The 26,387-nt window shown below is 34.4% G+C and overlaps 3 protein-coding genes and 1 non-coding gene across 8 annotated transcripts in view; 1 reads left to right on the top strand and 3 right to left on the bottom strand.

The window, feature by feature from the left end:
* Positions 1-3,334, bottom strand: part of LOC140791281 (probable transport protein YPL264C) — a 40,468-nt gene extending 37,134 nt beyond the window's left edge. Inside the window, exons 1-3 of the mRNA XM_073141768.1 lie at positions 3,255-3,334; positions 2,948-3,188; positions 1,948-2,101 (exon numbers count right to left, since the gene is read on the bottom strand). Of these exons, the coding sequence (XP_072997869.1) occupies positions 1,948-2,101; positions 2,948-3,188; positions 3,255-3,292 (433 nt within the window). The 5' untranslated portion in view covers positions 3,293-3,334. The remainder of the gene's footprint in view (positions 1-1,947; positions 2,102-2,947; positions 3,189-3,254) is intronic.
* Positions 3,335-7,359: 4,025 nt separating this feature from the next.
* LOC140790209 (protein NETWORKED 3C-like) lies at positions 7,360-18,301 on the top strand. Of its 2 annotated transcripts, none has more exons than XM_073140178.1 (3): positions 7,360-7,481; positions 14,600-14,701; positions 17,438-18,301. In XM_073140178.1, exons 1-3 carry the CDS (start codon positions 7,433-7,435, stop codon positions 18,094-18,096), a joined length of 810 nt encoding a protein of 269 aa, XP_072996279.1. In that variant the 5' UTR covers positions 7,360-7,432; the 3' UTR covers positions 18,097-18,301. The 2 variants fall into 2 exon arrangements, with proteins under 2 accessions (XP_072996279.1, XP_072996280.1); XM_073140179.1 differs by lacking the exon at positions 7,360-7,481 and adding an exon at positions 7,484-7,628.
* A 910-nt stretch (positions 18,302-19,211) lies between these two features.
* Positions 19,212-19,412, bottom strand: LOC140791590 (U2 spliceosomal RNA). The gene has a single exon (XR_012109598.1). It is a non-coding gene; the product is annotated as a U2 spliceosomal RNA (small nuclear RNA).
* A 1,004-nt stretch (positions 19,413-20,416) lies between these two features.
* Positions 20,417-24,050, bottom strand: LOC140790156 (superoxide dismutase [Cu-Zn]-like). 4 transcript variants are annotated; one of them, XM_073140104.1, is made up of 8 exons: positions 23,962-24,050; positions 22,945-23,047; positions 22,734-22,835; positions 22,551-22,646; positions 22,391-22,422; positions 22,223-22,298; positions 21,006-21,059; positions 20,417-20,734 (listed from the first exon to the last, which is right to left on the bottom strand). In XM_073140104.1, the coding sequence occupies exons 2-8, from the start codon at positions 23,018-23,020 to the stop codon at positions 20,712-20,714; spliced, it is 459 nt and encodes a 152-aa protein (XP_072996205.1). In that variant the 5' UTR covers positions 23,021-23,047; positions 23,962-24,050; the 3' UTR covers positions 20,417-20,711. The 4 variants fall into 4 exon arrangements, with proteins under 4 accessions (XP_072996205.1, XP_072996206.1, XP_072996207.1 ...); XM_073140105.1 differs by having other exon boundaries at positions 22,945-23,032; positions 23,962-24,048; XM_073140106.1 differs by lacking the exon at positions 23,962-24,050 and adding an exon at positions 23,353-23,478.
* Between the last annotated feature and the right edge of the window lie 2,337 nt (positions 24,051-26,387).

The following is a 26,387-nucleotide window of genomic DNA, read 5'->3' as shown; positions in this document are numbered from 1 at the left end:
AAAAATATTTCCAAGTTAGTAGATGACTCCAAGTCTGCGGAGGGGTTGGCAAAAACTTATTATAATTTCTTTATTTATTTTATTATTGTAAAATAAGTTAGAAACTGTAGCCACTGCGCAGGCATTTATTCCGATGAAGTGTCTGGATATGTATTTTAGGGCTTATTATGGTCAGTGATATTTTGGACTCCTTTTAACTTCTATTAATTATGAAAATATTAAGTTTTTCTCATATAGATTGAGTAAAAATATTGACCAATATGTCATATGGAAACCACGTGGGTTCTACCTATGTGAAGGGCGTGTGTATTTGAGGGAGGGTGTTTTAGTAATGTTTACTTTGCATTCTAGATTAAGGTGTCCTAATCCAGAATAGGAAAAAAGATATTCTTAAAGTGAACAGGGGCCTATTGCTTAGCTGTATACTAATATAGAGTGTAATAATTATAGATATGAAATAAAGTTGAAATAAAAACTTGGCAAATGACTAAAATACCTTTTATAATGAATGGATAAGGAGGAGAGAGAGAATAGGAAGAGGAAAGAGAGAAAATGATTGAAATGATAGTTGATTGAAGTGATATTTTTGCAAGGGTAAAATAAAAATTGATAAAGATAAAAATATTAGATAGAAGATTAGAAGAATGAGAAATAGGTAATAGAATAGGCCTAAATGGTTGTTTACTTATTAAATTAATATAAGGAGGCTTATACCATAATATATTTATTCTTATTCCACAAGTGAATAGGAGCTAAGAGGTATGAGCATATAGAATGTGAGTAAGTTCTATTATTCTAGCATATGCCCCATTTCATGTACCTTGGAAAAATGATTTGACCCTCTGATGTTTGATATCTCATTAAAATAATCATATCCATGACCCTATACAGCACTAAGGGCTAATTTGCATCTTCGATAATCTAAATATACAAAAGGAGAAACAAATACATGCATAAGTGCTTTGCTAAGTACTATAAAGGTATAGCTAAATATTCCCAATTCCTTAGAGCTTGGCCAGTTGGTCTTATTAGGGGCAGTTACTGCAATATGATCAGTCCATTAATGAGATTACTGATTGACTAATCCAACGATGGTCGTGCCATAGGCACGGACCGTGCCGACCACCGGCCGGCACGGCACGTGCCGCGGCACTTGTCAGCCGTGCCATAAAAGAATGAGAGAAAGAGATAAGGGATACTCACCTTTGCCATTGTAGTTGTCGTCGTCGTCGCCGCCGCTCGCCGCCAGCCGCCGATCCGGATATGAACCCGCAACTTAAATTTTAAACTCTCTCTCTCTCTCTCTCTCTCTCTCTCTCTCTCTCTCTCTCTCTCTCTCTCTCTCTCTCTCTCTCTCTCTCTCTCTCTCTCTCGATCGTCTTCTCTCTCGGGGGCTAGGGCACGAAGCTGGCGGCGATCGGCGGGCGGCGATCGGCGAGCGACGGTGACGATGTCGATGGTGAGTGGCGATGCGTTAGGAGGGGTGCCATGCGGCACCCTCGTGCCACGTGCCGGTACGCCACCGGCACGGCCATCCTTGGACTAATCTATAAGTGACACTAGTAAAAGGAACATAAATAAGAAAAAAAAAATGAGAATGTTAGGAACGATTAAAAATGATTATAATTATAGAAAATACAATGATAGCTAAGAGATGGAAAATTAGTTTCATGCATTTGCCACCATCCAAATGTGATGTGACATTTTGTGTGTGTCCATGTATCAAACATGAATATGAATCATACTCATATATGTGCAGAACCTTAGCCTACAGTAAATGTTACCACTGAAAAGGGATGCACATTTTGTATGTCTATTGTTCAATGATACATGTGATGCTAAGACCAAGGCCAAAAACAAAATAGAACCTAGCATATCAGAACTGTTTTCTTAATCATTGATTTCTGTGACATGCTTAAGATATCCAAGTTCAGAAGGCCTGTTAACCTGGAAAAATGTCCATTAAAACATCCATGATGTAGTAGATGGTGGAAGAGGAAGCCATGCATATAAAACCAGAGTACCTAGAGTCGTTCCATGCCCACCAAATAATATGATTGAGAAATGCAACTTCTGTTTCAGCTGCCCCTGATGTCATGTCCTGCAATTCTAGCACTTAATTCAGATTCTGTGTATGGTATTACACAAATTTGATAATGCTATTACAGTAACACCCAAAAGACCAGTTTCTATTAGGTCTCACAAATTTGGCAATTATCATCAAACTTTTTACAAAGGTCCCCATTAAATAACACCAAGATTTCACAGACCTAGTTTTAACATCAAATATTCTACATATCCATGGCATGTATTACATATATTATTTAAATTATGGTTGATGTAAGTTTTTGTAAACACAAAATACAGGCACATCTTTTGGTTACTGAATTATTGATTTTCATAAAATGATACTTAGATCTATCATTGCATAAGCTTCTGTGATAAGCACTCACAGTATAAATAAAAACAGTTGTTTCACGGAAGCTACTCAATCTGCACAAGAAAAAGTTCCCGCTTAAAGAACTTTGATATTTTTTCTCTACATGGCTTATTGTGCCTCAGAGATGAGTAGATGCCACATAGGGTTCTTCTTATTTTCCTTTTCTTTTAGATTTTGTATGTCCGATATATCGGAAAACTCTAGAGGTGGTTCTTATACACAAAATAAGTTTCTTGAAGCAGAAAAGTAGATTTTCTTCCCAAGAATTCAGCAATTTAATATTAGTCTGGGATGAGTAGACTATGTTGCATCCAGGCATCTATTACAATCTAACCACATTGCTAACGATTCACGATCAAACAAAACCAAAGTAAGAAATCTTAGTTGTAGCTGAGCATGCGCTTTAACTTGGTTTTACTAGTAAATAGACAACTAGTAGTACTTTTATAGGTCAGTCTTTCCAGTTCAGATATCGGAGAATAGAAAGGATTAAGAGATGGGTAAAACCTTGGAATAAGGTTCCTTTCTGGGATAGGAGACGGAGAATATATTCATCCCGCGCGGTTTGCTCCCACGGGGCTCCGCCAGGAGAGGAGAGATCTCGTCGGCGGCGGTGGAGGCGGCAACCTCTTCCTCTGACACCTCCACCACACGGACTCCGATAGGTTCTCCGACGACGACTTCGCCGTCGCCGGCAACGGAGAGGGCGTCGTTTAGAGCCATATGACTCGGCCCGCTTCCTCGGATCCTTGCAGAAGTAATACCAGAGGTCACCTAACGAGTATTGCCGGATCTATTCGCTTAGATTGCTTACAATGATTGCAGAAAGAGCAAGAGGGTCAGTTGGAACATCCGAGTTGTGTTGTTAGGTGACGAACGGGTCGGACCTTCTTTGGTCTAAAATAAATTTAGATTGATTTGTCCGATTTGAACAGATACTGCAATGTGATAGTCTTTCTCAATTACAGATATAGATTGTTTATGATGCGTTTGACTGTAGAACTAGATAAGAGGAATAATTCATTTTTAAGCTTATCTCAAGAGATAAAAGAGATTATCAATCCTATATTACAATTCTAATCTATTGTTTATGGTTAATTACGCGGACACCTCGTGAACTATACCTGTTTTTAGGGAGACCACCTGAACTTCTTTAGGTTACAATGTCACTTCTAAACTTTGGAGCAAAATAAAAACGAGTAATGACTAATTATACCCATAATTTAACTAAGTCATCAATTTAACAAGCATAAAAAAAAATTAATTTATGTAATTACCTATATACACTTAAGGAACTTTTAGTTTCTTAAGGCCCCACTTTCCCCTTTTCACACATTGTGATTGTAAAGGAATCTTCTAACTATTGGCAAGTAATTTCATTTTTATAAGATCCAGATAAGATTTGGCTCTTAAAGTAAGAAAAAACAAAATGATCTCATCATATTGTTTATCTCTACAATGTATTTTGTGTCGTATGTACATGGTAATGGTAGGGATCTCTAGCAACTTTTCGTCATGAAAATCCTAAAATGTATAGTTAAATCTTGTCAATCTGGATATGTGCACTATGTATGTCATGGATTTATGGGGATTGGGATTTGTATAATAAAGATTAATTTTGGCATGCATTTGTAATATCTAGATGTCCCTAAGGGAGTAAAAAAATAGTTTAAACTAAATGAAATGGTTTATACAAGACTATATATGGAATAACTAAATAAAATTACATTATTATCCTCAATAAAAGAATTAGTAACATCAATTACTTTTTATCTCAAACTTAAATTATATCATTAAGTATCATTAGATTAGATTTTAATTCTAAAAATTAAGCACATTCAATTAAAAAATCAGAATTAAAACAAAAAAAAATACAAACAATAGAATAAGTTACATTTAAAATATTAACAATAATAAAAATTGAGTAAATTGTTAGTTTTTGTTATACATACATCTAAATTTATTATTTCTTATATAAGGGTAATATAGTAACAAAATTCTTATCACTCTACCAAGCATATGGCATTTACTATTAATCATATTTATCAATTTCATACCAAATATATAATTAATCTAATCACATCTTTATATCCCTCAAACAAACTCCTTAATAGTGAAGGCTAAATTTCAGCCACCACATTTTAATATTAAAAAAAATTATAGTATTACTTATACCTCTCAAAATAAGAAAGATGTAAGGTTAAACAATCATATTTCAAATAAGGGCGAGATTGGATGCCCTAAATATACAGAATATCTTATAACTATATCATTTTAGAGTTAATATGTAAAAAGGTTATGATGCTAAAAAGAAAATAGAAGGATGTGGAAGGAAGATTGGGTATTTTTGTTTCTGTCAGAATATATAATGAAATATTAATGGATTGGGCTTAGTGAGATATTTAAATAATACAGAGAGTGTATTTGTCTAATTTAGGGTAAAAGTGATATAGAGTAATAGTCGAGGAGATTAAGATATAATTTTAATGTGTTTGTAGTTGTAATTCAACTAAATATTTGGGTAAATTTATATAAAAAAAAAATCATTGCATTTACAATTTGAGACAGTAGATCCACTTAATTTATTTAGTATATTAAGTTATTTTTACTATTTTCATTTTGGACCACCGTTAGAGGGCAATTTGCATCAAAGAGCCCCATAGTTTTCAAATTAGCGGACTTCCCTATTTTCAAATTATATTTTTGAGCCTTTTTAACTAATTTAGTCCTACCAAATCTAAAAAGTACTACTAATTATCTACCAAATATAGAACTAATATCTACCAAATTATCTTATTTACTAATTTAGCTCTAACAAACTAAAAGAAGGACTGTTGTGTCCTAATAATACCCGCCAAATAACTCTTTTACTTCTTTTTTACTATGATTTTTCATAGACCTATTCTTTTCCATTTTCTTCCTCTCATTCTTCTTCCATCTTATTCTATTGCTTACCAATAACAATTCAAATGCTCATTCTTATTTAAAAATAGTCTTATTTGATAATACTCAAAGATAGTTTTTTAATTCAACACCTGTAACAACCCAAAAAAAAAAAAAAATTTATGGGCACGACGCGACCGGCCACACTGTAGCCGACCTCGTGCCCATGCCAGCTGCTCATGCAGCTTGGTGGGGCGCCATGCGCCTGCGGCCGCTGCTGCAGCCAACCGGCGCCGCCACTACTCCTCCTCCACCGCCTTCTCTCTCTCTTTAAATCTCTCTCTCTCTTTCTTGCCCTAGGTTGGGCTCGTCAGAGCCGAGCCGCCGGCAAGAGGCCGACCACTGGCTGGCCAGCAGCGGTCGGTGCCCTCCCCGCCGGCCCGGGTCCGCAACCTCCTCCCTCACCTCCTCTCTTTCTTCTCTTCCTCTTCTCTTCTTCTTCTTCTTCTTCTTCTTCGTCTTCTTATTCTTCTTCTTCTTCTTCTTCTTTCTTTCTTTCTTTTTCTCCTTCTTCCTCAGCTCCTCCTCTTTCTTTCTGCACAGTCTTGGGCTCGGCCCGGCACTAATGGCAGATTTAATTAGTTTATTTATGTTATTTTTTTAGGTATTTTTTTCTTAATTAATGCAAATAGATTATTTATCATGTATAATGTGTCATATTTGAGAGAGAGTTGTGATGATAGTATGATACGGAGATTTGTTTACTCATGGTTGAGGATTATATACTTTTATCAGTTATGACATGTTATCTACTTTTCATTTATATATCATTGATGGTACATTCATATACTCATTTATGACATGATTTACTCTTTGTTTGGCCTCACTGATTTGGGGTAAGGTCTATTCACTGAGCCTTTTGCTCATGACTCTTTTTATTTCTTTTCTAACCCCTCAGATTTGTGGTACGTGATAGCGACCTGAGATATCTTGAGAAGATATTTTAGAGTGATGATGAGGTGAGCTATTGATGCGAGACGGTATAGAAGATAGTTTAACCAGACATTGAATTGTATCGTTGTTTGTTATATTTGTACCTTATTGTATCATATGATGATTTGTATAGTATATGTCAGATTTTATAGCACTCGTGTATTAATTGTTTAGTTCTATCTTGATGGTTTATTGTGGCCTATGTAGGTCCTGCCAAATTATATAGTGGTCTAGTGTATATTATCATGGACATTGATATTCATATGTTAACAGATTTATTTGGTTGATAGTATGATTTATTTGGCGATGAATTATGTGATCATGGATATGTTAGTATGTATTATTTGATGATGTCATGATTGTATGTGTACAGGAGTGTATCTGTGTGTGACGGACCCCGCCCGACCTGTCGCGTACGCTGCGCGTGCCGTGTGGGCGCGTGTGCGTGCACGTGCCCATGCCGGGTGGGAGCGTTACAACACCTCTCTCGTCTTGTTCACTCTGCATCTTTCCCATCTTGTTCTTCTTCAATTGAACTATTTTAAAACAATCTATATGTCATATGCAATGTAAACATATAGATTTTAGGCTGCACCTCGTGCTTTTACATTAAAAAACTCATATAGTGAATCTAGAAAATTATACTTTAATTTTGTAAAAGTCATATATATCACATATATAAATTATGGGTAAAAATTATATAAAATATGCACTTTTATATTAGCCAATATACGCATTGAGAGTAGTAAAATAATATGTGAATCATATATACAAATTATGCACAAAAACTATGCAAAATATGAAGCCTTATTATCGAAATAAAAGGATCCCACTCGAAGAAGAAATTAATCCACGATTAGTTACTACTATTTCAACCATCCAAAGGATGAAGTAAATTTGGGGTCCGGCCTGCGAATCTACAATGGGGTAGACCGTAGACAGACTAATAGACGCTCCCTATCTTACGCGTGTCAGTTGGTGATTAGGTAGAGAAGGACCCCACGTCGGACTAATTTCGGAACGAATTAAATGAAACGATTCTTGAAGGCTGTGCCCGTGGCTTTAGGGGGGAAAGCATTAATTTCCTCTTTTGAATTGCGCTTCAGCCTTCCGTAGATGAGAAGAAGAAGAGCGACAAAAACAATCTCCTGTGCGGCAATTAAAGGTTCTCCCTTTCTCTTTCTCTTCCTACATATTGTTTATGGTTTGGTAGAATGCTAATATACTAGGATTTGGGTAACTGCTCTTATCTGTACCTAGGAAGAAGGGATTCACGAAAGAAGTTGTATCCGGATGAATGAGAAAAATCTAGGTAGTTTCGTAACATATTGTTGAATGTAAGCAATACCCATGTGATATTTTTGGATGTTTTCTCGGTGCCTCTTTCTCTTTTTTGTGGATTTTTGGTCTTTCTTGGATCATCCATGTTTACAAGAAGAAAGCAGCCCAGATCATCTTTCTCTTTGTTATTCCGTTCCCCCCTTTCTTTTCTTATCCTTTGTTAGGATAGGAGAGCATTTTTTTGGCGGAAGTCCAAGATTTCATCCTTTTAAGTTCACAATATATTATGAATCCATTTAGGAGAAGAGAAAGAAGGTTTTCTTTATATGGGGTTAGTCTGATATGTAATATTTACATGCAGATTCTAAAGTTAGATAAAGTCCATGACAAAGCTAGTTTTTTTTTTTTTTTGTTGTTGTTGTTGTTGCTGTTGCTGCTCCTGTAATTAACTTACAACAGATCTAGTTCTTTGTAGGAAAGACGAATAATATAGTTTATAGAATAGGGGTAGGATTAGAGATGGAGCTCTTCCTTTCCGCATTTCATAGGGAATCTATCACGCCCCGATTTTGCGAACATGAAAACTATGAATCTCCAGAATAAAATATGGAGAATCCCAAGCTTAACCATTGATTAGATTCTCGGAGGATGTTGATGCAGTGGAAATATACTCAGTCTTTAAAGTTATCCTAATCAACTTCTTGATTTCCTAAAAACTTAAATCATACTAAGCTAGAGCCTGGCAAGTAATTCTATTATATCTATGGATATATGTAATGGCAAGAAAAATCAATAAATGATATATGACATTTCCTCAAAATAAATACATTGCAAGATTTTTCAATGCTATTCAACTTATAATGCATAAATTATGAATATTGTATTAAAATTATATATCTATAAAATCATTGTACTATAGAAAGACTAAACTACCATCAAAATCAAAGTCTCTCTTATGACGTGTGATCAATGATCTGGGTCTGATATTTGCACTAACTCTCTCGAGGTGGGAGAAACTCGACTCAGTCGAGTGGGACTGCATGCCACTCTGATAGTGCTCCAATATGCTTGGATCAATCTACTGTAGCTTATCATAAGTAATCTACAATTTTTCTCAATCTGGATAGCGTCGCTATCGAACTAGGAAACGAATAACTCCTCCTTCAGTATTAGTTATTATTTGTTCATCTAAAATAGTAACTATTTTTTTCTTCATGTGGATGGAAAATGATAAGTGGTAAGATCAAAAACAGGCAATTCTGGGTGTAGAAGTAGAAGTATCATAAGGATAGTCTTAGATGGTCAAAAGAGGTTTATAAACAACTAAAAATCTTCAATATTTAAAGTAAAACTAATACCATAATGAGAGAGAATATAAATAACATAAATATTAGGTCCTACATATTTCAATATCTAGAAAGGTCCAACACTATGGTTTTGTAACTTCCTTATAGTTCCATATAAAAAATTACTCATGTCTGACATAAACCATGACATAATCTCCAATATGAAATTTCTTAATACGTCTATAAAATCGGGCTGTTGTTTATATTGGAGATTACTAGTTTTAATTGCTAATCTCTTGATATAATGAATGAACATGACATGCAAATGCTTTCGCGAACTCAAAGACCCTAGCATATGGTGACAATGGAAGCAAGTCTAAAGATTCAATGGACTCTTAGTTTGCTTCTTTCTCAAATTTATTTGTAGTGATGATGTGTAACCCCTTTTTGTCAATCATGTCTTTTTTATTACCTTAGTTAGTTGGTTTAGTATGCGAAGGATTAATTTTGATTTTTGTGCCTTCAAAGATGAAAGGACATGAATTCAAGCGTTCACAAATAGTTATGTCTCGATCGAAAAGCCATGAACGGCTCAAGAGAATGTGCCCCACATCCATTAGTACAATGTCGCACCAAATATCCTTCTTATTAAGAAAGAAACTGGATCATAACTAGACATTTTTCATCAATGGCAATAGAAGTAGTAAACTAAGATACTTTGTAAGGATTTGAATGAGTTGGTTTAAGTTCTAAGATGGATACTATGCTGGAGGAAATAGTGTTTATACAACTACCACTATTGATAATGACCTCGCAATCTTTAATTCCATACTTAATATGTGTGTAAGATTGTGCGACGACCCGAAGTCGCCGAACACTGAAATTAGATATTTATAATCTAATTTATTAAACTTTAATTAAATTCATCGGGTGGGAGAAGACTGATCGGTGAGTCTCTAATTGCTCTGGTGGTGCTTCGATGCTCTGATCCTGCAATGCAACTCTGACGGGGAAGGAAAGAAGAAGAAGAGAATAAAGAGGAAAGAGTTAAAGAATGAGATCATGTTAGAGGCTCACAGTTTAGGGTTCAATATCCAACCCAGGCAGCACGAAGATGTATAGAAATTTATGAAAAAAAAATAGAGCTCTACTGCTTTGCCCTAGTAGCTCTTCTGCTTCTTGTGTGAGTGTTGCTCATCTTGCTCCTAACGAAACTCCTCAATGTTTCTCTTAGCAAGGAGTGACATAGACACCATCTTAGGAAGTGTCTGGCACTAAAAGAGTGAGATTCTATCTCTAATGGCTAGCCGCAACTTTTCCTCAAAGAAGTTGACCTTTTATTCTCCACTAGCTACTTTTTGTGGAACACCGCAATAGCTCAGTGAACTTTGTCTCAAAGTTCACCACGAACATGCCTCCCTTTTTCAATTCAAACAACTCATCACGCTTCTTCTCCAAGGCCCAGAGATAGTACATCTCAACGATCTTCTTAAAGTTGTCCCAAGTCAGTTGTGTCTCCCGTCTAATGAACTAACGCTCAGTCATCTACCACCGGTGCTTTGCTTGATTCTCAACATGTAGGTTGTTGAAGCAATCTTCTAGTCCTTAGTGTAGTCTAATACTCTTAGAATCTTCTCAATCAACAGCAGTCGTGCCTCCGCTTTGATCGAATCAATAGTCCTTTTGAAAGCGGGTGGAGATGCCTTTAGAAATTTCTCCAACACTATACCCCTATCCAAACTAAGGAGCCTAGCTTCTGATGTAGTTGGAGTCTGCAATTACTGCTCTGAAATGGCTTGAACAAGAGTCTAAAGAACTGAAATCATGGTATTAGCAACAAGTATATGGGCAGGAGCAGGAATAAGGGCAGATGCAAAATCTGGTTTCGACATAGGAATAGCAGTTAGTGCAAGAGCTGGCTCTTGTCCCGTACTCGCATTAGATGAACTCTGGGCTGTAGCTCCTCGTCGACAATGACGTGTATACATAATAACCTTTAAGATTTACAAAAGAAGATACGAATAAATAAAATAATTTCGTAGCAAACCTGAGCCTGCGCAACTAGACCTCTACTTGACTCTAAAGGGTGACTAAAACTTATGCTTCGATACTAACATTATCACGACCCAAAATTGGAATCATGATCGGCTATATACTTCAATACACTTGAGATACACGAAGCCTTAATAATAATTTTTTTAACTCTACAATGATAAGAAGTTTCAATGGATATCTAACTTTAATAAATATACTCCAACAATAATAAAAAAGATCAAATGTTACCATAAATGTGTCTCCAACCAAATTAAAATAATAGATAGTTTAGAACATAATGACTAATACAATTAAAAGATAAATGGGTAAATCATATGCGGAGGTGAAGGTCCTGGTGTATCTCGCTCAATTGTCACATTAACCAATACTTAAAATATTAGATGAAGGATCCTATGAGCCAACAATTATAGCTCAGTGAGTGGAATCCATATAAAAGTTAAATAAATATGAAATCCATAGATATAACTTTAAACAAATATCCAAGTCCAATGATATAAAATGACAATTTCACTACTAAGTAGGCATTTAACAACAGTATAATGACGACACAAGTAATAATAATGTAAGTCATATCTCGTAACAAGCTTAGTATCAATATATTAAATTTTTCTCAATATTGGTAATGTTATATGTCTCAATTAGATCAATGCCCTATGGATTAACATTAACTAGAAGTCATCTTGAGATAGCATTTAGATATTTTCCTCATAGTTGATCCGATTAGGGTCATCAAAAAATATAATTATATGATAAACATGCTCTGTCTCCTTTTATAAGAGTCACCAGGAGGTATCACTATGTGATAAATTCACTATATCTCTTCCAACCATTGAGAAAGATCAGAGTCATATTAGAAAATGTTTTGTCTAATTCGGGATTGTTACTTAACACACAGAAAATTGCAAACAATCTATGCCGAGACTGTTCTCTAAGTTATATTAAATATTAATTATATTTTTTCACTAATATTCATGGTCAATAAAATTGTTATTTGCACAAAATACAATAATGCACTAAATCATATATTTTGCACAGAATATGATATTTAATTTGCAAATAGAACATGATATTTAGTTTGCACACACAAATCTAACGTTTAATTTGTACATGGAAATATTATATTTAATTTGCACACAGAAATATGATATATTTAACTTACACAGAAAAATAGATGATCATGTAAAAAGCATGATGTATGAACCGAATAAAAATGTGAGTGAAGTTTGAACCTATTCACCCGTGTCTAGGTGAAATGGCTAAAATCTCTTATCCACGTGCTAAAAAAAATCACCACCTTTAATAATAAATATATAATATATTTTAATTTACTCAATATCATAATTTATGATATATAAAACTAATTAAATTGTGAAAATGGTAGGTAGTTGTAACGACCCAAGATAGAAATTATGACCGGCCATGCACCTCAATATGCTTGAGATACACAAAGTCTTACTAATGCTTCCTAAGTGTACAATGACAAGAATAAATAAACGAAGAAGATTTGCTTTATTCAATTTAAACTAATTGCAAAAATTATAAAACAATGTCATCGTTTTTGAGTCTCTAAACAAAATAAATTTAACATTTAATTTAAATCATAAAATTCAAAAGAGCGGAAAGGTAAATAGGTGGGTTCTAAGTGGAGGTGGGATCCGGTATGTCTCGCTCAATCGCCACAATGACTATTACCTGAGATAATAAATAAATAAATAAATAATCCATGAGCCAACAACTATAGTTCAGTGAGTGGAATCTACTCGAAAACCAAATAAATTCTAAATTTTATTAATGTTGAATAAAAACTAAGATCAACAATATACATAACAATTTGCAATAGGCATGCTCTTTAAATAATAACAATGATAACAATAGAGAGTCATAACTTATAACATTGCACAGTTTCAATATATTAACATCATTCCAATATTTATACTGTTATTTGTCTCAATGGGTCTATACCCTGTGGATCCACATCAACTAGAAATCACATCGAGATGACGCTTGAGACTTTTATTCATAACTAATCCGATTATGGTCATCAGATGGTATCACTATGTGATCAACATACCCTGTCTTTTCCACTAACTGTTGAGAGAGATTAGAGTCACCTAGAAAATTTCTCATTCATTCGAGAACCTGTTCCCCAATCCCGTCGAGTCATTTAAGAAAGTCACCGCAGTGATCTAATTTAGGACTTTCCCCTGGACTTCCAGATAGACTCAAGTCATCACGAAAAACCGCAAGCAATTTATACTGAGACTGTTCTCTAAGTCGTACCAATATTAGTCTTATTTTTCTTTTCACTAAAATTTAATATTTGCATAAGTTATGGCGATGCACTGAGTATAATGATTAAATGATCACAGAAAATGTAACAATTAAATTTGCATGTAAGGATGAAATAAATAAATTTGCACACGGAAAATAACATGGTCTGATAATGTTCGAAATAAAATAAAAATAAATATGTGAGTGAACCCACTCACCAGAGTTTAGGCAAGACAACTGAAATCTCAAATCTCTCGCTCACGTGCTAAAAATCACCACCTTTAATAATAAATAATAATAATAAATTTAATTTGAATAATATCAATATTTCTAAAATTTAAAAACTAAAAAGAATTAAAATGTTTTAAATTACCCATTGGATTGGGCTGGGCTACTGCTAGCCCGGCCCACTCCAAAAAAAAAAACTAATCGGGCTGGGCCAAGGCCTAGCTAAACAATAGATTGGGCTACGGGCTAACCTGTAGCCCACCCAATTTTAGTGGTTCGGGTCTTTGGATCCGAAATCCAAACCCGAACCCGAAAACCATAAGAAAAGGGTTGGCTCGGGTTAAACCCGAGCCCAACCAGATCATTCCCTTCTCGCGACCAACGCGAGGAAGAGAGTGACCACCAGCGACCCCGCTGACGACGGTTCAATGACCACACCTCAAGCCCCTCGACTCCCTCTTGTGACTTCTTCGTCCTCACGAGGTGAAGGAGAATTCACTGCAGACGGCCGACTCAAAAGCCGATGATGACTGGAGTCACGAGGGCTCCAAGACGAACACCCATGGCACAAGAGCAATGACAAGAGGCTTCCGGTGGAGGAGAGACAGCGATCCAAAGTCGCCGGCCGGCGTGAGTCACCGACGAAGACGAAATCCCACAAATTATGTACTTTTATTTTAACCTATTAAACTGAAATTAAAATTGAGTGGTAGGAGATGGCTTACCGAGTTGCGTGCTGGTCTCCGATGGCTTTGGCGGCACTCTGGTAGGCTAATTCCACTGCGTGACTCCGACGGTGAGAAAGAAGAAAACGAAGGAGAGAAAAAAGAGAAAGTGGCTGAGGGGCTTAAGGAGAGAGAGAGAGAATTAGGATTTAATTTATAGATTAAAATTAAAATTTTAATTAGATTTGGATTCGGCGAGATATCTGCGACTGCCTTGTCGCGTGCTGGAGAGGGAGAGAGGAGGGGGTTGCATGTGCAGAGCACGTGCACCCTCCTCCCCTTTTTTTATTTTATTTTATTTTTTTAATTTTATTTTCGTTTCTTACAGTAGTCTCCACTACTTGTCTCCAAAGTAGAATTTTAACATTACATATTTTAATGGGCTTCCATTTCTTTTGCTATCTTTTAATTTGCATTAGTTATCATGATTGGTGTAGATAAGGAGGGAATGATGGCACTCAAGGAACTTCCGCAACACTGGTGGTTTGATAGGTGCAAGAATTCGAGACAGTCCCCATGGTTGATATCAACTCTTTCAGGTTTGCTTTTTTTATCTCCATTGGATGGCATACATGCACTTTGCGGACACTCTCTACATGGACTTTTATATTCTATCTGTGTTTGGTAACTGATTTGATGTTAGTTTTGTGTCCTCTATTATTTGATATCTTTCTCTAGATGGGTTAAAAAGTTTTGGGGCAAATCTTGTCTTGCTCAAATGATTGTAACCTCAAAATTTTAAAGAAATTTTGTGCTTGAAGTATCTTTTCTTAAAATTTATCTTTATTACTTTCAACATTTCCAAAACCCATAGGTAATAAGATTTTACGCTTACAATTTAGATTCTTTAAGAGCTATATCCAATATTTTTCTAAGTATGAACTCACCAACTAACTTATTTCTTATATATTGCTAGTAGGCATGTTTAATATTTTCTAAAGGTACGCAATGGTATTCATGTTTCCAGCAACCATGTTTGAGTAAAGTATGCTCATAAACCATTGGGTTTCACACAGGCGACTTATCTAAAGATTATTCATGAACTAAAACTTAACTTTGTGAGTGCTTCTAGCTGATTTGAGGTAGAAAATAATATCCAAGATAATAACTATTAGCTTTTTGTCAAATCGATATGTTGGGAAGGAGTTTGAAACCCAGCTTGTCGCTTAAAGCCAATGTAATTTTTTACAAATATAGAAATGTAGTTAGGACTTAGAAAGTGACATCTGAAATAATCTAATTATAAACATGACTTCACGTATTCCCAAAATTGTGAAACAAAAATAAAATGTCGATGTGATTTCAGTTGGTGCCGACATGAAATTGATATATATAACTAAAACATCTTAGTGTTTAATTGGAAGTGGTTGAAAAGAAAAGGATTTAAGCTGAATGACTCATGGTGCCAAAGCTACCTGAAAACATGTTTCTTGCCTCTTGGACTGGCCAAGGCACTTTAGAGTTTTATCTACGCAAAGACAGTTCTACTTAAGACGTATAAAAAATTAGCTCGAAATAACACCTTCAGGAGGGAAAGGTTTAAATAAATGCTTGATGTTGTGAAGAATCTTATTTGGTCAATACATGTTATTAATATTGTGGATACTAGTTCACTGCCTTCTTCTTTTACTGTATATAACATAATGAATATCAATTTTGCCATAATAATGTAAATTAAACTAGTCTAAAGCATCCTTCTGATAATGTGGAACTTGTGTCTCAACTTTGTTCAAGTTGGTTAATTGTTTCTCTGAAAAGCATAGAACTGCTGAAATTCAGAGCTACACAAAGCTTGGTAAATATTGAAAACGATAGTGTTAATTTGAGGCTTCTAGATCCACTTTTGAGACTCATTTCTGAAGTATATATCTTCAAATTACTGTATGTTTAGAGTTGGAATTGGTACACTATAGCTGTCTGCTTACCTGATTGCAGCATTCTATTCAAGAATTGCCAAATTTTCACATAAAATTTCTGACTTCTACCTTGTTTTCAATCACAAATAGATTTTGTTTCGTGCATAAAGTATCATCTAACCATAGCTTAATTGAAAGATATCATTGGGTTTATCGGATATCTTGATTAAACCTTATAAAGCTAATATTGCAACTATAATTGGTACATTTGGTTGATCTTCAATTGATTGAAGCTTATTTATTTTATATTAGTCCTACAAAGTCCTAAAACTTCTGAGGTTTGATGATCACTAAAGCAAGCCATAAATTCCATTAAACATGTAACAAGATAAACTCGTAAAACCATTTTGTTTTGTTCCTCCACTTATTTTAACCATAGTTCGCCGTATCAGCCGATCCGAATCGGGGCTCGATCCGAATTCTTTCTCTTTCACTCTTTCTTCTTACTTTTTTTCTTTCTTTTACACTTTCTTTTTTTCTCTTCTTATATATAATGATTGTTTCTCTAACGGAGAGATCTAGCTCAGGTGAACTCCGACGAACTTCGAACTCCAGCGAACTCTAGTATATAATTTTTTAATTTCTCTTAGTTTTTCCATTTTTTCCACTCTCTCCCTTTTTCTTCTCATTTCTTTTTCTTCTTCTTCTTCTTCTTCTTTATTGCAGCATGTTTTTTTTTCAATTTTCTTCTACTTACGCCTTTTCTAATCTCTTCTTCTTTTCAATTTTTATTGCACTATATTTTTTCCTTTTTTTTTTCTTATTTTTGGTAAACTTTTTTTCTAAATTCTTAAAAATTCTCCTACATTTTTAAATAATATTTAAAATTTTATGTAATTAAAAAGTCCAATCCGATCCAAGCGACCGATAAGGCCGATCGAGCCGATACGTATTGTTTTCCGATCTCGATTTTTCGAACCTTGATTTTTACTATCTCACTAGTTGTTGTTTTTGAAGCATGCCCAAACAAACTTATGCAGCATGACATTAGATTTGATCACCCAAACATTGGAGATATTAATTTTGGTATTGAAATTTAAAAGAATGTCAGTCTTAGTTAGGCTCATTTTTTATTATGATGTCATTATCTAATCTATGTAGCATCTTAATAAATCATATACTTGATTTTTCAGCTTGTTTTTGTCTATCTTTTTGAATGATATTATGCAATTGTTGTAGCAGCGAAATATAACTAATTTATTGTTAATTGGCTTGGATTTCTGAGATATGTACGAGGCACAACATTTATCACCTAAATTAGAAGCCAAAAGGGAATAATTTGAAGTTGAACTATCTACGGATTTTTCTTATAAAATGTGCACCTATAAAATTTTACATCTTCTCCTTTTCTATATGAAGAACTAGAAGAGAAGACCAAGAAAATGTTGAATCTGATAGAGGAAGATGCAGACTCATTTGCTCGACGAGCTGAAATGTATTACAAGAAGAGGCCTTTACTCATGAACATGATTGAAGATTTTTACCGAACTCACCGCTCATTAGCTGAGCAATATGACCAGCTCAAATCAGGAAGTGGAACGCGTCGCAAATTACTGGGCTCTTTGTTGGATAGAAGCTTGCCAATGAAGGTAAGCAACGCGACGACAGACGTGTCTTCTGTGTTCTCCTCAGATTCTTACAACTCTGAGGAGGAGTCTGAAGTTGATGATCCTGAACAAGAACAAGAAGCTGACAGTAAGTTTAGAGACAAGCTGAATAAAGAGAGCGAGTATGAACTGATAATGCTGATGAAGTTAGAGTTAGCGAGAGTTAAAGAGAAGAACGCAGCTCTCAAGTCTGAGATAGCTGAAAAGGATGAGGAGAAGAGAGAGGTCATCAGACAGCTTGCTTCATCTATCAACTTCTTAAAGGAGGAGAATGCGAACCTGCGGGAATGCATGAAGGATTCTAAAAGGCGATGCAATGCTTTTGAATTCAAGAAACTGACCAAGGAAATATTCTCTGGAAAGATTTTTACTGGGCATTGCAAGAGCCAGATAGCAGCAGTGGCTCTGTAGGTATGGTAGCTTAGAAGTATCACAACCAGTATCTAGTTAACATGAGTAGAGATGATATGTGTAGAGCTAGAAGTATGACCTCTCCATCCTTAGGCTGTGTATTTACCATGAACTTATGTAACTCCTCCTGTAAAAGATTGTTGTGATGTTTCCTTGAAATTTATTTAGGAGATATGCCTTTAATGCCACTAAGAATCTTCCTCCATTCTATGATATGAACTCTAACCGGGAGAATAATTGCACCCCGGGATTCTTATAAATAGGTCCGACAAGTAGAGTATTTTTTATGTAGCAAGTTTTTAAATTAAATAGTGAGTACCGAAATTTGATGTATAGTGAAAAAGTTTTTAGCTAAGTCACTCAAATGGTCATAATTTATTAGTGCTTCATAAAAAATAAAATTATTCGATAAGAAATAGATGATTATAAAAATTATTAATTATATTAAAAAAATTAGAAACTATCATTTTATAGGGGCTTTTGTTTAATTGCATTTGGTTTTCAGTTTAGCATATAAAATTAAATTCATATTTTTTATAGTATATAATTTAAATATTTGGTATTCTGGTGCACACATTGAATGAGCTAAATTTAATTACATGAACACCCGTCGAATGAGCTAAAATAAAAAAAGTTATTATTTTCTTATCCAAATGTTACGAGCGATTGGCAGTTAAAAGCTTTTTAGTTTTCAATTTAACAGAAATAAGTCTCTATTATTAAATTAAAATTTCAAACTTCTTTACTGATTTAACTTTAACAAATCTAAAAAAAAACTGTTGTATTCAAAGAAAACGACTTGCGCCAATTTAAAATATATATTATAATTTTTAATATATACATCACGCATCATTTACGTTCTAATTAAAAAAAAGATATCAAGATTAAATTCTTAGATTGAGTTAGAGAAAAAGTAAATTAATCTAAATCAGTAAAAAAAATTTTAATTTATAATTCAGTAATAGAAAAACTAAAAGAAAAATTCTATTAAATCTACCGCATTTACTTGATAACTTCCAAAAGATATTAAAAAGCATACACTATCTAAAATACTTTTCAAACTTCTGAGAAGATGGAACCCCGGGAGCAAACCAAAGGTTGATTTAGGATTTGGTAAGGGGTGCGCCAGGCCAATGCGGCAGTGCAAGGCAAGGAAGACGCTCGGGGGGCCCCATCAGCAAGCTGACGTGGAGCGGGCCCCTCCCCCAAGAGAAATTAATTTAATATCACGGTGGGCCCATGGCCCACGTATCAGATATTAAACTGATAAGAACAGATACTACACTTGATCTTAGCCAAAAGGCCGAGAAAGGTATGAGTTGCTAAGCTACCGTGCGTCTCCTCTTGTAGTCGGCCGGGCTGCTGGCTAAATTCTCGGTCAGCCGATGTGGGACTAAACCCAGCTCTTTAATTTCGAGCTGAATTGAAAATGATTTTAATTTGAACCAATCTTGACTCGAAATAATAAGCAATTTTAAATCTTAATCAATTCAAGCCTGATTTCAAAATCAATCAAGTTTGACTTAGGCTTAAATCAAACTTATAATGTGACTTGATTCAACTATAAGAACATAAACATTATAAAAATATAAATTATTAGATCAAATATCTAATCATTCGTATTACTCAAACGGAATCAATTTTTTTGATAGTCACAGCCCAATAGGCAATAGCCCAGAAAAGTAGATTAAATACCGATCATATGTCCAAATGTATTCATATTCGATTTGTGCCTCCCTAAATACATATGACATTACTACATTACCCAAGTTTAAGTTTAAGTTTAGGTCACATATAAAGAACCACAAATTGGCAAAGTATAGACATATTAGAAGATCAAACGAGTAATTCCCAATCAGTTTTCACTTCAAATTTAGACATGTTACATTGAAGAAAGAAGAGACTCCTTTTTTTTATTATTATCTTCAACTCACTTAGATTAGACTCGTCATAATATCGTAATCAACCAATTGAAAATAAACACCTGATATTCACTCTTTATGATATGTTGTGATCTGTACAAGGCTCTATTAGAGTTATTAATATTTTGTTAATACTATAATGTGAATTATTCTTAGTTTAGATATTGTAGATGAATTATAGTATTAATACATATTTTATTTAACTGTCAACAACTAACCAAGTTGTTGCACGTGCCGCATGCGCCGAGTAAACACTTTTTTTAAAGAAGCACCCATCATGCATGTTCTGAGTAAAGAGGTCTCCTATTTTGTTCTTAGGCCTTGTGACTCAATTCCACACGATCTTTGTAAACTCCTCAATTCTGATACTTTGCCAGACTCGAATGGGTGAAGTGAGATTTTCCATCTGAATACAACAGCTCTTTATTTGAAAAGAATAATTTGGAACATAAAAGAAAAATTATAACAGTACATGAAGGTAAGGCAAGAGGCCACAAAAGAAGATTCTAATACTAATGACATGTTCTGTAATTGCACAGACAGCACAAATAACTCAGCATGGTCCCATCTTAGATAGGTTTCTTATTTAAAAATAAGTCTACTTGGGCAATGGAAAATGTCAGAAAGATTTTTCCCGACTACATCAGTTGTCTTTGGCCCTGAATCAACTTCATGAAAATCTACAAGATGGCATTATCCTTGGAGTCCAATAATCCCTGATATAAACAAGAAATATCATAAGAATGACATCAGACAATTATCAGCAATGGTCTAATCAATTACGCATACTAAATGTCAAACAAGGAACACCTAGTGAGTTGAAAAACTAACAATCCAAAAATCTTAGATGTGTTCTGCCTAAGGAAGTGCTTTAGACAACCAAAGCAGCCATTTTCAGAAACGATGATTGTTGCGGTAACATGAGGGAAGGAATCAAAGCAACATTGGTGAAAGAATTAAAGATGTGAAGAAAATAGAGTAAATTACCGCAAGCAATTCTCCCACCAGCATTTCCAGTAGACTTACTAAGCTCATGTCCACCTAAAACAGCATACCAAATTTGTTAACTTAATTGATAAACTTTATATAGCAAATAAAATCGAGCAGATAAAAGAAAATTCACTAAAAGAGCAGAGGAGCAGCTATAGACCACAGGTTCTTGATATAATTGGACTGAGAAGAGGGCTCAATACAGAAAAGCAAACTAGTTTATTGTTCACAAATATTAGTACATTAAATTCCTTTGCCTGCTAAAAAGGACTTATAATTCCACTAATGAGAAACTAGAATGGACTATCATTGTAATTTGCTTCCAAGTGTCCCCGCACTCCCTAGTCCAAATTTACTCTTTTTAAACTGAGCTACTTCACATTCACAGCCCTGGATAGGTACTAATTTTATATTTTTATGAAAGCATCAGAAATCTTAGCCTATAATATATTAACTATTAAGATCTTTTACAAGGTAGCTCTCTGTATGAGAATGAAAATTGGGATCCTTCAGGTGGTTAGATCAGTTGATCTCGAAATTGTTTTGTGACTTTTGTCCCTTCGTTTACAGGGGAAGTCTCTGTCATAAATATTTTAAAGCCTTTATGAGGAAACTTCTCTCATAACTTTCTTCATCACAACAGTTAGGATGTAAATTAACAAATCAATTATTTTGGTCATGAAATTCCTGGTCCAGACATAACACAGGAGAATTTTTGTGCATAGTCAGCTCCTTCTTTATCTTCTTAATCTAGAATTATTCTCAAACATGTAAAAGATGATCGCTACAACAACTGAAGGTCAGTGAAGGTGTCAATCTTTACAAAAAATGCTGAACAGCAATCATTCTAAAGTCATGCCGACAAGTAATAGCAGTATCATCCTAACACAATTAAAAGAGTTGGCAGGATGTACCATGAAATTTGTGCTAAAAGGAACTAGACAGTCATGCAGATTTTATGGTTCATGGGAGCATTCATTTTTATGGCATTTGTTTTGCCAACTTAAAGTTTCTACTGACTAAAGTATGGCATGTATGTTCAATGTCTGACTGCTTTTTAAAACTGGGTAAGAAAAATGTATATCAGAGTTGTACTCAACTAGTTAGATTTAACATATAAGAGAAGAATTATAACCCTTTGACCAAATAGATTGCAGATATCAACTCTGGCAAGAGCATACTATCTTCAGAACATAAAGAAAATTAACAATTACCCTTCCCAAGGTCGTCAGGATCAGCATGGACAACAACAGCACGGCCAATAATGGAATGTGGTCCAGAGAGTGGAATCTGTGAGGGAAGAAGCAAATCAGAAATTCAGAATCTTAAAGAGAGAGAGAGAGAGAGAGAGAGAGAGAGAAGAAGAAGAAGAAGAAGGAGACCTGGCTATCAACAATTGTGAAGTTAACAGTTCCTGAACATTAAATAAAATCCAACATTAGAGTCACTGGTGATAAAGATTAATGTGGAACACAGGATAACCCTCTCCAGATACAGCTTGTAAACCTAGGGGAAAAAACAAAATGACCATCAAAATAGTACCATCCTCGCCAGCTGTCACATTTCCAAGATCACCAGCATGGCGGTTCTCCTCATGGGGTGCCCCATGCTCCTTCCCACCAGGATTAAAATGTGGCCCTGCATCATGCAGTATGACGCCTATATCACTAATTACAGCTAACAACTTGACCAAATATCTGGTTGGATTTGTCGAGAAACAAGTACCAGTTGACATGCAGCCATTTGTCGTGTCACCGAGTGCATGAACATGGAAGCCATGAAGCCCAGGCTTGAGGCCGCTGATGCTTCCAGTCACAGTTGTAGGACCTAAAACAATGAAAACAAAATAAACACAGGGAAGGAAATTTTCAATATTATATTTACTTGGAGATAAATTAGCGATCTAATACAGCTTAATCAGGGGTGTTGCAGTTACCCTCTCCTTCTTGGGTGAAGTGAATTGTGCCTTTAACAGATTCATTGGTACCCAACACAACAACAGCCTTCACCATTTTCTGTGTGACCTATAAATAAAAGATCTGAAGAAAATAGTGGTTTGACAAAAGAAAAGAGCAAAACCAATAAGATCACAACAGGGAAAACCTGGGCAAAATATTGAATAGAACTGCATGGAAAAGGTCAAGATATGGAAAATAACAAACACATTCCTTCTTTTGACAAGATATTTAATGCCCAAAACATATATAGATAGATTTTCAGTTATCAAACATTAACTAAGAACAAACTTTCTTTAGAAAAAGTTCTATCTAGCAGCAGGATGTTAATACTAGTCAATGTTCAAATTATATACGGCATGCTTCATCAAACTAGAAATTCAAATAACCTCCTGAAATCGAAACCCGATCATTCAGATCACTGGAAAATTTTGAGAGAATATATGGAACTTTCAACTTATCAGAAACAATAACGTGTGATGCAATCCAAACTAGCATTTATTCTCCAATAAGCTATCCATTATTCGTCCTCCCTAAAACTTCATGATTAACATAAAAGACAGAAACAAGTTGATTTCTACTAATCATTTCGATTTCTGGGTTTTTGATACCTCAATAAGTATGCAAAAAGCTGAAAACTGCATCTAATTCCCCATTCACAACTTTTTAGACAACCACCACTAATTCTTATTCCCTCCAAAAAGTATTCCCCCAACTAAAATTTAGAATTTAGAATTTAGCATTTAAATAATGGTTATCAAGTAAATCCCCTTGCAAAATTAAACACAGATTCCATCTGCAAAACAATTACCAACAGGATACCTATCTCCAATCCATAGAAATTAAACCATTTTCTATCTACCGACCAAAAATTTCTAGCATCATCTTACATCCAAAGCCCTAAAAATAATCCGATGACCATTGTAAAAATTAGATCACCCGATCAGACAAATTCAATCTTACGGTAAAGAAAGAAATCGCGAAACTATAAGCCTTACCTCAGGAAATCCCTTCGTGGAAAAGAGCAAAGAGGCAATTTGTATGTCCGTGTGTGTTTTGGAGGATTCGATAGAGATGTGCGGAGGACGACGACGACCAACTACTACTATCTATTTATAGGAGAGTTGATGGAAGCACTGCGGATGTGGTCACCTCCCATGGTGAGCGGGATCACTCGTGACGCCTTCTAATATTCGAATTCCTTCATCTGCGCGCATTCTTTTTTTTTTTTTTTGTTGAAATTTTACAAATTATATTTTATAATCTTACCACTCTTTTTTGTTTATAATTCTCATTTAATATTATCCGTAATTTAGACGGTACTAACAAAGAAATATAATACTCTCTCTCATTTCTTTGCCGAAAGATTTTGATGAGCCCAAAAGATAAATTTTAATTTAAATGGATAAAATTTTATATTTTTAAATAAAGATAAGCACGATGAAATTTGAACTCATGTTAACTCCTCAATTATTCTAAAAAGTTAAAAGCTTATCGAGGGTTGCTATTCAAACTTAATTACTTGATTTAGCAAAGTGCAGTATTTGATTTACCATCATTATGAGTCTCGGTTCATGAGTACCACAAAATCACTTATATTTTTCATCCAACTTACGTATATTAAAACCGTGGTATTAGAAAGCAACTATACTCGATGTAGCATTAATTGTACCTTAGAGATTATGAATGATTGACTAAGGTGAATTGATTTTAAAATGTCATAATTATCATAATTAAAATTATTTAGCTATTTAAAATTTAATTACAGTTTATTTAAAGAAATAATTTCTGACAAGTGGTACTAGAATTAAAATATATTTAATGATCAAAATACCTTTCTTTGCTCAAAATTTAGAATATTAAATATTCATACGATATTATAAAATTATATGTAAAGTTTTATTTGTACTTATGTAATTAACAAATTGTATTTTAAAATATAATTTTTATTTATGTAATGTGTCTAAATTTTATATGTGAATATATGGGCAAGTTATGATAATTTATGAGATATTTCATAGAGAGTATTAAAGTGGAAGACTAATTTTAAAGTTAAAATGTTTAAAATCGTCATTAAAGTGCTCAAATAATGTCATAACGATTAGAGTAGTATGAAAAAAAAAACATTCAAATGCACAGTAACGATCACTCTACATTCAACTATCCACTCCGTAGTTCGTGCATACCCTAGATATCGTTCAAAATTATTGAGACATAGCCATTCAAATGCTCGCTCGAAATTATAGAGATAATTCTACATATCTAAGTCAAATCATTGGACGTGCATTCAAAAGAGATCATGAATCTTTATACAATCCGTTACTTCGTGAAATTTGTTTGAAGATAATTTTTTATTTTATCTCTAATGTTCTACTTTATTTCTAAAAGGTATATAAAGGGATTTTCATCTAACCCTAGGAGGTCATCAATTATCATCTTGAGATTATCTTTGAGAGGTCATTAGAGATTAATTCTTAGCTTTAGACAGAAATTGTTGAACAACTCTCAACTCGACTCATCTATATCAAATCTAGAAGAATTATGTCTCGAAGGTCACTAAAACGAAATGATCAACTTCGAGGATCACTGATGCTTGAAAATTTTATCACAAAAAGTAGTGTATCATAAAGTATGGCGAGTAAAATTGGTACAAATTGAGTTGCGGAGATCGGCGGATGATCTGTAAGTTTCTACTTAACTATTATGAGTTATAATTATTGGTTTTGATCTAAATTTGAGTCCGTGGTTTTTACATAATTTAGATTTTTTTGAGTAAATTTTTTTATGATTGAGATTATCTTTTCACGCTTTATTTTTTGAATATTATTATCAATAGCGTGCGATAGATTTCATCTCCTAGGGCGTTTATTATATATTTTTAAATTGATATTATAACATACCTAAGGATTTAGGTACATTTTCTTTAGTATCATGATACTTAGATCTTAATCATCTTGTGCTACACAACAGTAGAGAGCCTCTCTAATAATTTTAATAGTAATTATAATATTTTAAATAACATAATAATAATAATTGTGATATTTAAAATAATTTCAATAACAATAAGTAGAATCAATAGTCTAACGGACAAGGAGGTAAGCTTACTCCTCTCATGTCATTGTTGGGTAATCCTGGTGCTTGACTTTGAATGAAATGTGTGAAGGGTATCAAGGTGTGAAATGAATCTTTACCTAACTCTAAATATATGTTCAATATTTTTTCCCACTTTTTTTTTTTTGAAATTGAAGAGCTTCATTCAGCTAAATTAACCCAGATTAGCTAACTAACCTGGGAATCGGTACACAGTAAAATACATAAATCTGGAGGAACAGTCTCCCCCATCTCCAGCCAAGCAGTGGCCCCAACCATCTTCCCGCGCTTAGCTGCCCAATCCGCCGCTCTATTGGCCTCCCTATAAACACAC

The sequence above is a fragment of the Typha latifolia genome, chromosome 6, assembly GCF_019914945.1.
Source record: "Typha latifolia isolate L0001 chromosome 6, TyphaL0001v2, whole genome shotgun sequence".
NCBI lineage: Eukaryota > Viridiplantae > Streptophyta > Magnoliopsida > Poales > Typhaceae > Typha > Typha latifolia.
The sequence above is the reverse complement of the archived record's forward strand: the minus strand, read 5'-3'. Positions and strand labels throughout refer to the sequence as shown.